This window comes from Lepisma saccharinum, chromosome 7 (assembly GCF_977018435.1).
Source record: "Lepisma saccharinum chromosome 7, izLepSacc3.1, whole genome shotgun sequence".
Classification (NCBI taxonomy): domain Eukaryota; kingdom Metazoa; phylum Arthropoda; class Insecta; order Zygentoma; family Lepismatidae; genus Lepisma; species Lepisma saccharinum.
This window is the reverse complement of record NC_139235.1, coordinates 96210537-96228453: the sequence shown is the minus strand read 5'-3', so window position 1 is coordinate 96228453 and position 17917 is coordinate 96210537. Positions and strand designations below refer to the sequence as shown.

The window sequence follows — 17917 nt, the reverse complement described above, 5'->3', positions numbered from 1 at the left end:
GGATAGGCATGCATTGATGATATGTACAATACTACAATCATTCTACGTTAGCTAATAAAGTCAGCCCAAAGACTAATTTTCAATAAATTGTTATGAGCAGATATTGGCTCAGTTACATTTACATACCTCTTGGTGGTAGTTCGGGGCGCAAGCTAGGCCTATGCGACCATAGGTATGCCGATAGCCACGCAATGAGGTTATGTGTTATAGTTGAGTCAAGACACCGTTAAAGCTAAATCCTCGCATTCGTTCCAAATACGTATATTTGCATTATAATTGCGATATATAAAGAATAAAAACTTTCATTTTATCTACTGCAGTAATGTGGTTTTATTTCTCTGTGCTGTGCAGTATTGTCCTTGCCTAACACTACCCCTGTACCTGAGCAGTCTGTGTAATTCAGCGAGTCTCATGGTTCACCACTGAGCATTATTTGGTTATTATTATTAAATAAAATACAACCACTGAATATCTCGTTAATAATAATACAATAATACACTTAAACGTATCACTATATTTATCTGCTCTCATAATCCACTCCCTTATCATTCGCTGCCCATAGCAGTATTGCAACATCACCAAAATGACACAAAAAAGGCTAGGGGTGTTTAATAATATAGGATTGCATTTTTATCAAATATGAAGATTTAATATCTTAAACAGGACATTATTTCTGAATACAAGTGGCAACATACCACAAATTTTCTAATTTGTATCGTCAGGCCCAAGTGAATTGACAATGCAAATACAATGTAATGTCACCACGTGTAACATAAGATAATAAAAATATCCTGTTTAAAATATAAAATAGTGAGCATAAATATATTTTAGTGCACTAAAAGGAAGTACTTGTTCATCTATCCACGGGTGCCGGTAGGATTTTTCTTAGGGGGTGCAAAGTGAGATTTTACACCTTGGCTTTCAGTTGTGGAAATTTATATTTTAACATACATTATTATTTTCATCATCAATATTACTATTATTTAACAAATTATAAAATTAAAAGTACGTGGTCTATCCAGACAGTAACTTACATTTTGGTGGAGTCGGGTGAGGGGTGCGTCTAACGCCACCATCTTGGTGTCAGAGCATCCCCCCACTCAGTACGCATCCAGCTGTGGTAGCATGCGGTTCGTGTTGCTTCTGCTGTGTTCACTGTGAATGTTTAAAATGTGTGCTGCCATTGAAAATCCTGCAAGTTGTGTGAAGTGCGGTCAGTGATTAGATTTTTGTTGGCGAAAAACCACAAAGCAATTGAAATTCATCGGCAACTTTGTGAGGTGTACGGAAATGACGTAATGAGTGAAGGCAGAATGAAGCAGTGGTGCAATATGTTTAAAAATGGCCGCACTAATGTGCACGATGTAGAGCGAAATGGCTGACCGAGCATTGTGACTGATGAACTGGTGGCAAAAATAAATGCAAAGATTCATGAAAACCGCCACTTCACAATTATGGAGCTCTCGCTTGAGTTTCCTCAAATTTGGCGAAGTTTGTTGCATGAGATTGTGAAGCAAAAGCTAGGCTACCATAAGTTTTGTGCAAGATGGGGACCGAAATTCTGAGTTTCAACGACGAGGCGGAACTGCAGGCAGGCATGAATGAGTGGTTGAAGTCCCAGGCGGTAAAATTCTATGACGATGGAATTAATAAGCTGGTGCACCGTTATGATAAGTGTCTCAATTTGCACAGAGACTATATTGAAAAATAGAGTAAGAGTTTGACTTTCAAATGTATATAATAAAAAAAATTTCCCTTCACTTGGGTTTAATTTATTCCAAAATGTAAATTACTTTCTGGATAGTACACGTACTTTGGCGTTGTTGACAAGTTCACTATTTAAATAGAAACTGGATTCCCCTTGCATTCTTTTACTTTGCTGACAATGAATAGTTCTTTTTCACGATGGACAGATATTGAACAGAGACTACTTTCAGGATGGAAAATTTCAAACATTTCCCATTTTCCCATCCAGATTTTTTCTTTCCCTTGGGAAATGGCGAATTGTTTCAGTCCCAATGCCGAGGTTATAAAAATTTCCCTTCCAGTCCCGATCAAAAATTTCCTATCCTGCACAGTCCACACCCCTCATTAGGCAATCAATATGATTCTGTCTGTGGTGAAAACATTCTCTTTTTTATTTTGTTGAGCATGGTAAGTAATTGCTGTAATATACAGCCTGTAAATCACAGAAAACAACATTATTTTAATAATATCGCTAGAATTTCACCATACGAATTACATGAACCTTCCCCCCCCCCATATCTCAGGGGGAGGGGGTAATTGCCACCTCTGGCCCCAATTGCGAGCACCCATGCAACTATCAGTGTACTTTCACAATTATCTGTCAGACAGTACCCGACTTTCAATTTTTAAAAAAATCTATATTTTAACCTTACAATTTGAAAGAGGTCTTTGCCATTGTAGGTGTTGATAACACTGCCCGGGTTGCTTTATGGGACAATGCTAAGCACAAAGGATGATTACTTATTTAACTTATTATTTCTTGCTAAATTTATTAGTGTGAATAAGCATTTAAAACTAGAATTGCTTAAGGTGTTCCTGCGTCACATTTAGGCAAAAAAAAATACAAATTGAGAAGTTAGTCATTCAATCCACAACAAAAGTCACTTTATATGAACAAGAGATATCAAAAATCATATAATTCTGCAATTTTTTTCAACCACAGAACAAAAGAGAAAAAATGAATACAATCAGAACATTTTTTTTCTTGTTTTCATCTGGTCACATATAATGAGATTTTTCTTTGTCAAACATGATGTTCCTAAAATGTGAGTATGCATAACATCCCATTGAGTATCACTGTAAGAGAACTTTCATGCACAGTTCCACAATGGACTTAAATTCTACCATATCTATGGTAAATGAAACTTCACTTTCTGCCATTATATTAAAACATCAAAGATTCCATATTCCAGGCACAAAAATTCCCATGAAAACATGCACCCTTTTACATGCTCATAAGTACAAGGCTTAGATATTGACCAATAATGGATCAGATCGAGAATGGTACCAAAAAAAAATGCACAATCAACAATTATTAATTTTTGAATACTGGCATTGATTAGAAAATTTTCGAATCAAATGAAATATACATATATCATTTATACAGGGTCTCTATAACCAAGTTGAAACATTTACCACTCACATATCATGGTACAACAGGGTGGCTATTCTAGGATCGTCATAAAAATCAAGTATAATTCCCAGTTTTCAAGAAAAACTTTCCAAAAATTCAAGGATATAGAAGCATATGTTTTCTCTATTTCAGCCACTCACCACACAAGCACACACACACACACACACAAATATATTAACAATATAAATGTTCTGTGCGATTCCAATGTATCCAAAAATTCTAACAACATTCAACTGAACGGTATATATATTATATATATATAATTTAAAGAGCGGAGTTTATATTTGCCACTTCACATAGTAAGACTAGAAATACATCTTCAAACACAAGTCACAAATGTTACGGGATATTCTACGAAAAATTGTTCATTGTACAAGAGTTACAAATTTACCTAATCAATAATCTACCCTTCTGCAAAGAAAGTAACAAATCAAAGGCATTTAGAGAACTTGGTTTTATTTTCCACGCAATTTTCTTCTCTTTTCCTTCGTCGATAAAAATATTAGCTAAAATGTAAAAGCTTGCCTCAGAGCATTAATAAATATGTGTACATTCAATGGGATTTGGATTAATAAAAGTTGCAATTTTTCACGTCTATGCGGAAAAATTCAAGCAGAATTCACGCATAATTCCCGGAGCCAATAATTCATGCACAATTCCAGGAATTCAAGGGATTCCAGGTGAGTAGCCACCCTGTACATTAATGCATATTTTGTGACTCATTAAATTAACAAGGTGTATACGTTTCTGTTTCACAATATTCACACTAAACTGACTCAAGGTGACTCTGGGATGCAAGAACATTGATGCTGTAGTATAATTCCTGCCAGACTTTCGTAATGTATGGCTGTGGTTTCTTTCATCATTGCAAGGTCAAACTTTAAGTGATAGTGAGGTGGTGCTCCATCATGATGATATAGACAGGACACTTCTGACTTTCAATGGACTCATCCAGAAGTATCCGTGACTGTATAAGTAATTATCAGAATATCCATTCATTTGTGACATGAACCACATTTCGAGCATGTAGAGAACACCGTGATCTCGGAAAGTTCATGTTGTATACAGTGGCACCTGTTTGTTTGATTTGGCTTATTTTACTTCACTTTTCAGCCACTTTTGGTTATCACGAAGATGAGGATGAGTGATGATATAATGAAATTGATGAAGGGACACTTACAAACACAACCATACCCAGATGGAATTCTAACCCAGGACCCCTGGCATTGTGATAACCACTCCACCATGGAGGTTGGCTACAATGGCACTTTTGGCCAACTGGGGTAGCTGTACTGGCTGGGAGGGAGGGAGGGGAAGAGAGAGAGAGAGAGAGAGAGAGAGAGAGAGAGAGAGAGAGAGAGAGAGAGAGAGAGAGAGAGAGAGAGAGAGAGAGAACAGTTTGATGTTTGAGTTAACACCTGATGAATCATGGCATATCTGACACACAATGGGTTCGAGTTTGTGTTTTAAGTCCACTTTATGCACAGTAAGGCTAATCGGGACTAGACCTACAGTTTTACAGTGGAATCCAAACCACCATGTGCCTCCACGGGATATCAAACCTGGGATTCCTTGATTACAAGGCAACGATGCTACCACTGCGCCATTGGGGAGGCCACAGCACACAATGGGCTATGCCATATTTACTCATGTATAATGCGCACTTTTTCCAAAATGTTTGTCCCAAAAACTGTGGTGCGTATTATGCATGGAATAATTCAGACAGCCAACATGAAACCATGCATGTTTTCACTATGTCACTGCATGTAACACATATATATCAACAGATGCTAAACACAAATTACCAAGATGGATTTCTTTAGTAATAATAATATCTTAAAAAACACAATAAAAGTGAAATGATAATTTCCCATGATTTCTCACTTTGTAATGGAACATTTTGCGACACAGAGAAAAGTAGCAGAATTCGAGCATGCTTCTCTCGTCACGAAGATGTGTATCAGTGGAATTAGTCGGGCGAAAAAAAAATGAACAATGACTTCCTGAGCACAGCAAATCCATAACATAATTTTCATCTCGCTTCCTTCTACTACACAGTGGAGGGGGGGGGGGTGGCTTGGGTTGGTGACTCATTGTATACACAAGAGGATATTCTCCTCTTGGTCCACATAACAACAGGGGACTGATTGAATAGGTATGATGCCATTTGCTCTCGATCGGCATAGCAACAGCTTTACAACCTACAACTAAGAAACCCATTTTATGAACCTGAATTGTACTGTGCATTAGATAGGAGATATAATTGTTTGTCCCTTTTCCCAATCAAAAATCAGGATGCGCATTACACATGCATGCACATTATACAAGCATAAATATGGGTGGTTAATGAAAGCGAGACTTACTTTACACACACCCTGTATATTTTTCTACTTACCAGCCACAGTCGTCTTTGCTTTTCTGGCTGTTACAGGAACCTTGATAGCATTCCTGCTGGCACGAGTCATGTTTGCTTTGATGCGAATCAGTTCGCTGAACATGAGGACCTTCCCTGTGAGGTGCTCCACACGGTCTCTGACACCCATCAGAGTCATTGATGAGGACAACAGATTCTCAATCATAGAAATCTCATCCTTCGTCAATTTTCTCTTGTGAGGAAGTGAATTGTATGCTTCCTGTAAACAAGAACAATATTTCTGAAATAAAAACTCTTGTTCCATAACAATGGGTAACTTTTTTAGTCCAACTTCTGAATGCACAAGGATACGGAAAACATTTCAGAATTAATGTACAGTAACGTTTGAAGTCCGTAACACATGTATATATTGGTTTGAATTGTGCATGGATGCAATTAACGAAGAGGTGGGGAAGAAGATAGGGGAGGAAAATATATAAAAAATACACATTTCTAAACCGAAATACACAAACATAGTACTTAAGAACCTTATTATTGTGCAATATAAAGTAAACAAATATAATGAAAATGTTTAAACTAAAAGATACAAATATATTATGTAAGAACAACAACTTATTATTGTACGAGTGCAAAGAAATAAAAAAAAATGAACATTTGTAAACTCAAAAACACATATATAGTTTGCAAGAATTTGCGAAAATAAATATCATCAATATTTATAAACTCAAATATACATATATATTATGTAAGAATCACAACTTTTCATTGCACGAGTGAAAATAAATAAATAAGGAAATAAAAAATAAACATTTGTAGCATTCAAAGACACAAATAAAGAACGTAAGAACATGTCTAAAAAAGGGTATTCAATTATAAATGTAAAACAAGTAAATTTTTGAACGAAAAGTGGCTGGGGTGACAAAGTCCCCCGCGTGTCTGCTCATGTTATAAAAAATAGCATCCCCGCTGGAGGGTTCAAGAGCAAAAATTATTTTAAGGTCATTTTTACACATTTCTAGGTCATTTATTAATAATTTTAAGGTTATTCTATGGGTCATCAACTTCCAAGCCCTAATGGCCACCAAGGGAGCCTCAAAGAAGGCTTCACACAAAGTACTTTAAAACCGCTACGAGAAAAATAGATTTACCACAGGGTCATTCCACATCAAATCAACGCAAAAACTAAGATTTTGACACCCATAAATTCCGATTTCGATGAAATTTGGTATACGCCCTTCCTTTATGGTTGAAAGAAACCCCCTAAATTTTTTTCACTCTATCTCAAACGGTTTTCATTTTACAGCACTTTGAAATGTCATCAAATCAGACTCTTGAGACCCTAGACACAAGATACCCTTGCTTACATTTTATTTCTTTTCTCCTTAACCAATCATCAGATCTCTTTGAAATTTTACAAAAAGTCAATGAAATAATGAGGATTTCAGAAAAAAATACATCAGCACTCAAAAAATTTTCCAAATGCCTATAAAAAGAGTAATAATGGATTTGTAGCCTAATTTTTGTGGTGGGAAAACTAGGTTACGAAAATCTGAATTTTCATCATGTGGGTATGATGGAACCAAAAACTTTTGATGATGAAAATCATTGCAAAGACATGCTCTTTCACTACAAAAATAAAAATTTTTTTTATTCCTTTTAACGAAAATTTTACAATTTTTGGAAATTGCCTAAAATTTCAGGGTCAATGGTCCAGCACTGGTTGCTAGACCATTTTTAATTTTTCATTTGTTTGTAGTTGTAACCTCTGTACAAGGGCATTATTTTTCTAAAACTAGACTTCGTTGCCATTTTTGTTTCATGACTTGCAACAAATCCATTATTAGTCTTTTTATAGGCGTTTGTAAAATTTTTTGAGTGCTGATGTATTTTTTTCTGAAATCCTCATTATTTCATTGAACTTTTTGTAAAATTTCAAAGAGATCTGATGATTGGTTAAGGAGAAAAGAAATAAAATGTAAGCAAGGGTATCTTGTGTCGAGGGTCTCAAGAGTGACAGACAACACTGATTTGATGACATTTCAAAGTGCTGTAAAATGAAAACCGTTTGAGATAGAGTAAAAAAAAAATAGGAGGTTTCTTTCAACCATAAAGGAAGGGTGTATACCAAATTTCATCGAAATCGGAGTTGGTGGGTGTCATGACCTCGTTGAAATGGCGTGGAATGACCCCACAATTAAAATTGCCAAACATTTTAGTTAAAAATAATATTGTGCTCTTCCATTGACGGTATTTCTTATTAATAGCGAACATGCTAAAAAGACCATGTCAGAAAATTTAAATATGCTGGTCATTTTCCTCATTTGAGTAAGTTAAATTTGCATTCTCTGGACAAAGGAGGGTGTATGAACATCAGAATAAAGTGAATGTTTAACTTGCCCATGAATTGAAAGCACTTTTCACAAAACAAAGTTTACCTTAGAAATCTCATGATTATGCTCCTCATTTAAAGCTGTAATTTGCAAACGTTGACCATCGGCTGTAGATTTTAATCTGATTTCAGCAGGACAATCCCGTCTGAAAGTTCTGAAACAAATGAAAGTAGTGGTTAAAAGAGAATCCAAAAACAATCTTTAAAAAAACTCCTATAGGTAAAAATATCATCTCAGGACAACGGATTTCTTCATTTTTACACAAGAAAGTACTTACTGAAATGAGTTGCTCTAGCATTTTGAAAGTTCGTGGAGGTATTTTCTTTCATCGTTGAATCTGTTTGACCGGGAATTCATGTGTTTTTCACGAAAAATATCTCTCCGACGCACAATTGCCATTGTTTTTCTTTGCTTCCTCTACGTGATCCGGATGTTGCACACGTTTGATGATGTCAGTGTTTCCAACCATGCCATTGTTTTGCAATAAGATGAAAAAACGAAATATACACTCCTGATATTACTACGACCCCAAATTTTAACTATGTTTGCCTAATCTAAGTGAACCTAACCTTACCATTAATGGTTTGTGGGGCTATGTGTGAATGGTTTGTGGGTATTTTTCGGTTAAGAAGGTTGGAAACACTGTATACCCTCTAATCCACGATGCTACTGAAGCTGTGCTGACCGCTATATTGTGTCCTACGGAAGCGAAAAAAGGACGAACAATAATTACATACATTGACATTATTTTCGTTAGAAAAGCAAAATGACACTCTAAACAATGTTTCACAATGCACAATAGGTAAGTACAAATGTCAAAAATGACGAAATAAAAAAGTGAGAGGTGTTATCCAGAGATGATATAAGTACCTGCATTACTAAACATGTCTCAAGTTTTCATTGTGTAATTCCATTATCATCAAGATGCTCATGTGTTTTAAACATGAAATACATACATGTCTAAGGACATACTCAACAGTTTTCTGATCATTGAGTGTTTTTTTTTGTTTTTTTTGAGTGAATTTACAATACCGGACTCCTCCCCGATTTTTGTAATATTTCGCATACTCACTAATTGAGGCCTCCTAATGACGAATTTGAAGTTAAAATTTGGGGGTCACGTATAGAAATTGCAAAATAAGCTAAATTAAGTGGTCCGTGATCGGAAAAGAAACCCTGTAATTCTCCACGAAAACAATGTTTATTGCAATATTTTACGTTTTAGAACGACAGTAATATATTCCTGATATTACTACGACCCCAAATTTTAACTATGCTTGCCTAATCTAACCTAACCTTAATGTGAATGGTTCGTGGGGCTATCCGTCAATGGTTTGTGGGGCTAACCGTGCATGGATCTACAACCCCAAATTTTAACTGTTTGCCTAACCTAACCTTATCGAGAATGGTTTCGTGGGGCTATCCGAGAATGGTTTATGGTCCAATTGCGATCACCGACCGACAAAAAATGTTATTTTCGTAGCACTATAACGGCAAACTTTCTCACGGAAGATGCCATTTTCGTAAACTGCAATTGAATGCTTGCGAACATCAATTGTTCATATCAACCAACATGGTGCCCATGCTTGTATACGGAGAATGATTGCAAAAATTTAGAACGTTATTTTACAACTTCTACATGTTAATGAACAATTACTACATGTCACCCCCCACATATTAACCTCAGATAATTCATGACTACGTAGTCGTGAGTACAAGAAGTAGGATAGAAATTACGGCAGGGTCCGGTATTGTAAATTCTTACCTTATTTTATTCCATACATTCAGATTGTACTAATTATTCAATCCAGTAACGGTTCTGATCATCTTATGATTTTTTTTTCAAATTCTCCTAGCATGAAAACTAATTATAGTAGAATTTTGGCAATCATTGTCACGCAAAATTTGAACCTTCCTTAAAGTAATGAGCACTGTTTGGATTTCGAAAAAAGTTATGTTGAAAGAAACAACTTTAAAATAACTTTATGCAAGCATGCGCATCCCATGGACAATGTACTTTCCATTGTTAAGCGACTTAAGTATTGTAGACTAGTGGGAATTAATGTAGAAGTAAATCAGAACCTTAGCAAAATGCATTTAGGGACTTTATTTTAATGCAAACCTGGCCTGCCTAACCTAACTACGAAAACATATATTGAACAGTATCTTAAGTAATCGCTAAAACTCTGCAGTATGTGTTAACAGAAGTAAATCGAATCGAACCATGTTAAAATTGCATTCAAAGCATGATGAAATTGCAAGGAGGAACTTGGTCCTTCAATCCTTCTTGTGTGATCTTAAAAAAAAAAACAGTAAATTATATTTCCGTTTCAGTTCAGTTATTTTATGATTTTTATCTCTTGGACATGAAAGAAGAGATGGTTGTAAGGAAACCCTTTAGAAAACTGGAAAAGACTAAGAGAAACTGAATGCATATGTGACGTTCGCAGAAAGTAATAAACTACAAGAAATTAACTCATAAAAAATTTGCACAAGTAACTGTGTTGATAACTTTTTCACATATTTTGTGTGTGTTTGTGTGTGTGTGTGTGCATGTAAAAGATTCTGCCTCTTCAGACAAATTGTGATGATGAAAATGAATGCATGAAATTGAAGGAATACGCACAAAGATATGTCCGGTACTAGTTTACTATCCTTCGGACACATTTATTTATTTTTACAGAAGAAACTACTTACCGTAATAACTTCCTGTAGCATTGTTGAACATCGGGAAGGTGTTTTGTGTGATGTGGGAATGTTTCATAGCTGACATTCATGTTGTTCATTGAAAATTAATTCTCCGACTGAGAATAGCTAGCCCCACGAACCATTGGCGTGTGGATAGGTTAGTTCTGTTAGGTTAGGAAACATAGTTAAAATTTGGTGTTGTGTTAGTATCAGGATCTAGAAATTGGAAATAATTGCGAACCATTGGCGCTAGCCCCACGAACCATTGGCGCGTGGTTAGGTTAGTTCTGTTAGGTTAGGAAACATAGTTAAAATTTGGTGTCGTGTTAGTATCAGGATCTAGAAATTCGAAATAATTACGAACCATTGGCGCTAGCCCCACGAACCATTGGCACGTGGTTAGGTTAGTTCGTCTCAGGCAAGCGAAAAGGCCTATCAGAAAGACGTACTGGTAATGTGAAAAATTGCAATTAATTTCATCAAATTTCATAGTAAATTTTTACCAACTAATTTACTATACATCGGACAAATTTCTTCATTTTTCAGAAGAAACTACTTACGGGGTAAATTTCTCGTATCGGACAAACAGATTTCTTCACATTTACAGGAGAAATGACTTACCGAATGCAGTTTCTCTATACTTCTGGAAGTTCAGGGAAGTGTTTTCTCGCATCGCTCATTGAATTTTGCCAGTAAATCATCTATTTTTTTATATAAATGTGTGACTGATGCATGCATCCATTTCCTTCCAGCCGGATGTTGCCTGTGTGTGATGTAATCACGGTCAATGCTGGTCAGTGTTTCCAAGCACGTGTTTGTGTAACTGAAGTAGGTACGTTTCTGCAAATGCTTGTGGGGCTGTGTGTCAATGGTTCGTGGGGCTATGTGTCAATGGTTCATGGGACTATGCGAGAATGGTGTGTGGAGCTACACCTTTTCTTTTTCGAAACCAATTTTTAACTATTGTAACGTAAACGTGACCCTACCTAACCTAACCTAACCTTACAGGAAATGGTTCGTGGGGCTATGTACGAATGGTTTGTGGAGCTATGTGTCAATGGTTTGTGGGGTATTTTTGGGTGCAGTGGGGTGGAAACACTGCATGCTGAGTATGGTAGTGAAACTGTGACCGCCATTTTGCATGTTACCGAATGCTGAAAGAAACTAAGAAAACTTACTCAATATGTCGCAAATAAAAGCTTATTTCCGTGAAATAAGCGAAATACCACCTTCAACAATGTTTCTCAATGCAGAATACATAAGTACGAATATTGAAATTAAAAGAACTAGCAAATTTCAGCAGTTTGTCCGATATGAGAAATTTACCACTTTCGGTAATAAATTCCTGTAGCATTGTCTTAACATCTAGAAGGTGTTTTGTGTGATGTGGGAATGTTTCATAGCGGAAATTCATGTTCTTTGTCGAAAATTAATTCTCCGACGGACAATAGCGTTTGGCGCACACACCTTCGTACATCATCACGCGTCGTGATTGTGTTTTGTTCATGTTCATTGGGTATCCAGTGTTTCGAACTGTCTGTGTTTGCAACGAAAGTTAGAAACATGACGTGTCGTGGATGGGTGGTGAAATTCGTACTGGGTGTGGAAGATCCAGTGGATTTTTTAAATTTCATTGAACATGGGATCGTGAAGAAAGGAAAGGAATGTCAAAAAGTGTGGCAGTGAATGTAAGCTACTTGTTAGAATGAACGGGCTGTGGGTATATGCCTAATATGAGGTGTCATGGATGCGTGGTGAAATTCAGGTAAGTTTTCCGTATCCTGGTAATGGATTTCTTCAAATTTAAAACTTTGGGGCTCTTTTGGAGGCAGGTGACTCCGGCCAATTTCTAACATGCCTTTAACATGACCAGGGACTCTATAGAGAAAGCCTGGTAGCCGGAGCGTATCGAAGTGGAGACGGGGCCGCGGTACCAGTAGGTCAATTACCCCAGGGGCGGAGCCCGGAATCGGTGGGAAATTTGGACTCAAAAATTTCAAACAAAAATAATTTTTTAGTTTAAATTTCCCAGAGATTCCGGGACAGATAGTCGCAAAAACCATTCACGGATAGTGCCACAGAACATTACAATTTTCTTCGTAAAACAATGCGAAAAAGATTTAAAAAATATTAGATCAGATGGCTTTGTTCACAGGTACTTCTTGGGTTCCGAAGGTTGAAACACTGCATAACGAATGAAAATCGACAAAACACAAGCACGACGCGTGATTATGTAGGAAGGTGTATGTGCCATATTGTGTCTCAGGCAAGCAAAAAGACTAACATTCCCAAACAACAGCACTTCTGCTTAAGGATAAAGTGATCCAATTTAACTTTGTTCAAAAGTACAAATGATGCATGTGAAGATTGTACATGATACATAAAGCATATTTTGACTTAAAAAGAGGTTCGAGTTTCGATTGGTAGTACCGATTTTTAGTTCCATGGTGAAGTAGGAAACAATTTGCCAGATTAATGAAATAATTATAAGGAAACAAATCCAGACACTGACACAAAGTAAATAAATCACTTGCATCGAATCAAGTTTTCACTCATGTTTTAATTTTATACTTCTGAATGTATACATTTATATTTTATGTCAGTAGTACATACCGGTATTAGGTAACTTCTTTTACCACTGATAATGACTGCTTGGGCAAAATATCAAGTGCATACTCATTGTACCGACTGAAACAAAATAATCTCTTAACCTTCTAGACTTACTTTGTATTCGGTCTTTGTCCACCGGACTTTGACAAATATTGAACTCCTCCATGAATGCAATGGTAATGCAATTCATCATACTTCAGGTTTACATTGAATTTACGATTCGGTGCTCTCCTCCTTGCATTCAAGAGAGACCTAGAGTGACGCTTCCAAAGCTGGACATACTTCGTATCCTGATACTTCTGTAAGGTCTTCTCTAGCTCTGCAAAACTTGAGAATTTATCACCAACTTTCAATTGCTGATCACTCTCAGAAAAATCTCTTAATTCCATTATAGCGGGAACGCACAACACTTTTTGCTATAAAATGGACGCCATACAGTAGAACACGAGAGAGAAGTGGACCAATCAAGGCCTTTGTCGTGAACAGTGGAAGATTCACGACACCATAATCAATATTCATACTAATTTCCTTTATTGCAACAATACATATAAAATAAACTATGGTGGAAAATACTGTACATAATAATAGAGAATTACTACAGTGATTATTAAGCAGTATTAAATGAAATATAACGATTGTATTATATTAAAGTTCACACTTGATTTCCGTAAACATACAGCTCAAGAAGGTCTTAACTTCCTTCCATTGGTTGACCCCTTTTTACAAAACGACCATCCCTCTTGTCCTTTTAGATACTACAAAAGCACAACGAAAATTTATTTAATCGTGTCTCCAACCTCGTACTCTGATCGTAGCAATATATATTTTGGCGCCCTAGGCAGGATTGTATTCTTGTGTTGTTATACCCTTGGTATAAGACTTAACTAAAGATTGGGGGGGGGAGCCTACACAAGAGCCTACAGAGGGCCCGTTCCGAAAGTCGCACGAGTTTAACGCGTTAAACGAGTTATGGTAACTGGCCGTTCCATAAGTGCTTCCGTGCGTTTCGTGAGTTTCATTATGCTGTCCCAAAAGTCGCATTCCGTGCGTTTCGTGCAAGAACGAGATTCACCAAACGCACGGGCCAGGATGCTGGTTTGTTCCGTGAAAATCGTCTGCTCCTTGCAGACAAAGCGCGTGCTGATGGATTCAAACTGCACTAGTTCGGGAAATGTATTATAATTTTAACAGATAGCGATATGAAGCAACATGCACAAGATAAGTATGCCTTGAACGTTCTTAGAATGTGATTACAGTGAGTAACAGTGGCCATAATCATGGACGTCCGCAGGATTTTTTCCAGGGAGGGGCAAGGAAGGTAATTTTTTCCACGGGGGGGGCAAACGAAGGCAAATTTTCCCCCAAAATAGTGTTGTTCCCTAAAAAAACATTGCTTAAATTTGAATTTATGGTGTTCATGCAATAAATAACACATATTATTGTGGCTAAAATGAAATTATATGTATGAAATACATACTTTTTGGTTGACTTTCATTTTCCAGGGGGGGGCCACGGCCCCCCCTTGCCCCCCCTTCCGGACGCCCATGGCCATAATAAGAGTTTATTTTTGCCATAAGGACATCCCTTCCGCTGACGCCATGCGGAAACTTTCTCTAAACAAAACGTTGCGCCTGCGCTTTCGCCTAGCGTGTCCCATAAGTCTGTAAAATAACTGGTTTCACCAGATTCACGAGCCCAGTTATTTTCGTTGAATGCGTTCGTTTCGTTAAGACTTTCGGAACGCACCCAGAGAGTTTCGTGAGTTTCATTCAGGAGGCTGGTTTGTTCCGTGAGAATCGTCTGCTCCTTGCAGACAAAGCACGTTCTGATGGATTCAAACTGCACTATACGGTGTAAGCTTTTAGAAGGAACATGAGTTTGGCCAATACCCAGCCAGTGCTACTGCGCTGTTGCCAAAGTAACTGCTAGCGCAAGGGAAGGACAGAAGATTCGCGATGTGTCCATTATTTTGATAATGCATGCACAGTATATATGAGTACAGTGAAATAATATAGTGAATATTTCTACACGGGATTATAATGGGTGCGTTCCGAAAGTCTTAACGAAACGAACGCATTCAACGAAAATAACTGGGCTCGTGAATCTGGTGAAACCAGTTATTTTACGGACTTATGGGACACTCTAGGCGAAAGCGCAGGCGCAGCGTTTTGTTTAGGCAAAGTTTCCGCATGGCGTCACCGGAAGGAATGTCCTTATGGCAAAAATAAACTCTATTATGGCCACTGTTACTCATTTTAATCACATTCTAAGAACGGTCAAGGCATACTTATCTTGTGCATGTTGCTTCATATCGCTATCTGTTAAAATTATAATACATTTTCCGAACTAGTGCAGTTTGAATCCATCAGCACGCGCTTTGTATGCAAGGAGCAGACGATTTTCACGGAACAAACCAGCATCCTGGCCCGTGCGTTTGGTGAATCTCGTTCTTGCACGAAACGCACGGAATGCGACTTTTGGGACAGCATAATGAAACTCACGAAACGCACGGAAGCACTTATGGAACGGCCAGTTACCATAACTCGTTTAACGCGTTAAACTCGTGCGACTTTCGGAACGGGCCCAATATCATATCACTGTAGCATATACGAGAAACCCATACCTGTAAGAAGCTTGAAGGTATTTATTGTAGAGGAACTGCCAGGTCATCATCACCGCTCTCGTCGTCTTCCTCGGTCTCCGTGTAACTGATTTCACTCATTTCTGCGTCACTCTCCTGGAGGTTCATGATTAGATTTTGCACCCTTGGTGCCTGTACTACTGGTGCTAGGTTTTTTAAGAGTGACATTATTTAAATAAAAATAACACATGGAACACACACTATTGCAAGAAAGGGCTGAATTCAATCTTTTAACAAACTATTATTTGTGGCGCACGAATGAACGATAAGCGAATAATTTTACATCAGCCTTGCTACGAAAACGCTGAACTCAAACTGACCCAGAATTTCAATGTTCGAGAACGCTCAGAACAATGAAGGGTCATTGTTTATATCGACACGAATTTAACACCCACAGTTTTCTCTATCAGACACAACAACTCAGCTGCGTCAACACAGTGGCAACGAAAAAAACAGGCTGAAGGAAATGAAAGGTGATGTTTCCCTTGTTTCTTCAAGGAACGATAACTCCGGCTGTAGGCGACGGAAATTCATGGGACTTGGACAGTCAGGTTCAAAATGTCTTTCTCCATCTTATGATGAACCTTAAAGTGGCGAGTTTTATGAAAACTTCTTGCGCGCAAGAAAAATACAGAACACGGCTTTTTACTTCAGCGCCGCAGTCTTCTAACTATACAACGTTGCACTCCTGCCATTGGCTGATCGCCACGCACACCCTCTGCGTGGCCCCGCCCGATATCGCTTCTAAAAGCGTGCGTCGTTTTTTTTTTTTTAATAGTTCGGAAAATGTATTATAATTTTAACAGAGACCGATATGAAACAACATGCACAAGATGAGTATGCCTTGACCGTTCTTAGAATGTGATTAAAATTAGTAGCAGTGTCCACAGTATAGTTCATTTTTCCCATAAGGTCATTCCTTACGCTGACGCCACGCGAAAACTTTCTCTAAACAAAACGCTGCGCCTGCGCTTTCGCCTAGAGTGTCCCATATGTCTGTAAAATAACTGGTTTCACCAGATTCACGGGCCCAGTTATTTTCGTTGAATGCGTTCGTTTCGTTAAGACCAATCAGTCTGCGAGATCTCGAAAAGTCGGGATTGGGAAAAGAATATCCCGTTCCGAACCCTTCTTCGGGAAATGACTTCCCGACTTTTCGGGATCCCGAGCAGTCGGGAAATACCGAATGGTCATTTTAAAAAGTTGTTAATTCTCGACGTTTTCTGCATTGGAACGCATATTTCCGTTTCACACTTAGGTCTAGCCATTCACCAGGCCAAGGAGACATTAATGAGTAATCACACATTCAAGTATCTACTCGTAGCAAAGGTATTTGTTTTTGCGAATTTCGAGGGGTGCCGATTTTTGTCATTTTAATTTCTTTGCAGTAAAACGTAGGCTTAATGTTTAAAGTTCGTTTCATTGTGTTTCTACTCCAAAAACGCATCGTGCCTAAAATGCCTATTCTGCCATTTTTGCTTACTTCAGTTTTTTAAACGCGCCTTTGGCTTTCCATATATTGAGAAGGTAAGCCTTTATTTATGTTGAACAGACTGAAATATGCCATTCCCAAGATTTGAGGGTCTCAAGGGATATCAGATCTTTGGAAATATCATATGCATAGGCGTAGCTACGGGATGTGCCGGGTGTGCCTAGGCTCACCCTAATGGGATGCTTTATCAGAGAGAAGAATTAAATACAGATATTTCAATAAGAGAGAAAATAAGCGGCACTTAGAAAGAAGTTGAAAATGTCATTACTTGGTACAAACGTGTGCATTATCGCTGATGAAACGAGTGTCTATAGATTTTCGATTTTTTTATGTCATTGGAGAAAGAAGATATTTACTGCATTCTACTCTGTACTGCAGCGCCTTTCTTCTATACCTGTCACAAGCTGCACGTGTGAGAGAGCTTTCTCCAAGCTTACACAAGTTAAAACTAAATTAAGAGCAACTCAGAAGCAGGATAGATTGAAAGCTCTGCTCTTGCTATTTGTGGAACAGGAAAAAGCTTCGTCTATTGATGTAAATGAAGTTATTGATGAGTTTAAGA

The 17917-nt window shown here is 37.6% G+C and overlaps 1 protein-coding gene across 1 annotated transcript in view; it reads right to left on the bottom strand.

Moving 5' to 3' along the window:
• Positions 1 to 13730, bottom strand: part of MESR4 (misexpression suppressor of ras 4) — a 60086-nt gene extending 46356 nt beyond the window's left edge. Inside the window, exons 1-3 of the mRNA XM_083125685.1 lie at positions 13337 to 13730; positions 7970 to 8078; positions 5556 to 5793 (exon numbers count right to left, since the gene is read on the bottom strand). Coding sequence (XP_082981811.1) covers positions 5556 to 5793; positions 7970 to 8078; positions 13337 to 13611 — 622 coding nt within the window. The 5' untranslated portion in view covers positions 13612 to 13730. The remainder of the gene's footprint in view (positions 1 to 5555; positions 5794 to 7969; positions 8079 to 13336) is intronic.
• Between the last annotated feature and the right edge of the window lie 4187 nt (positions 13731 to 17917).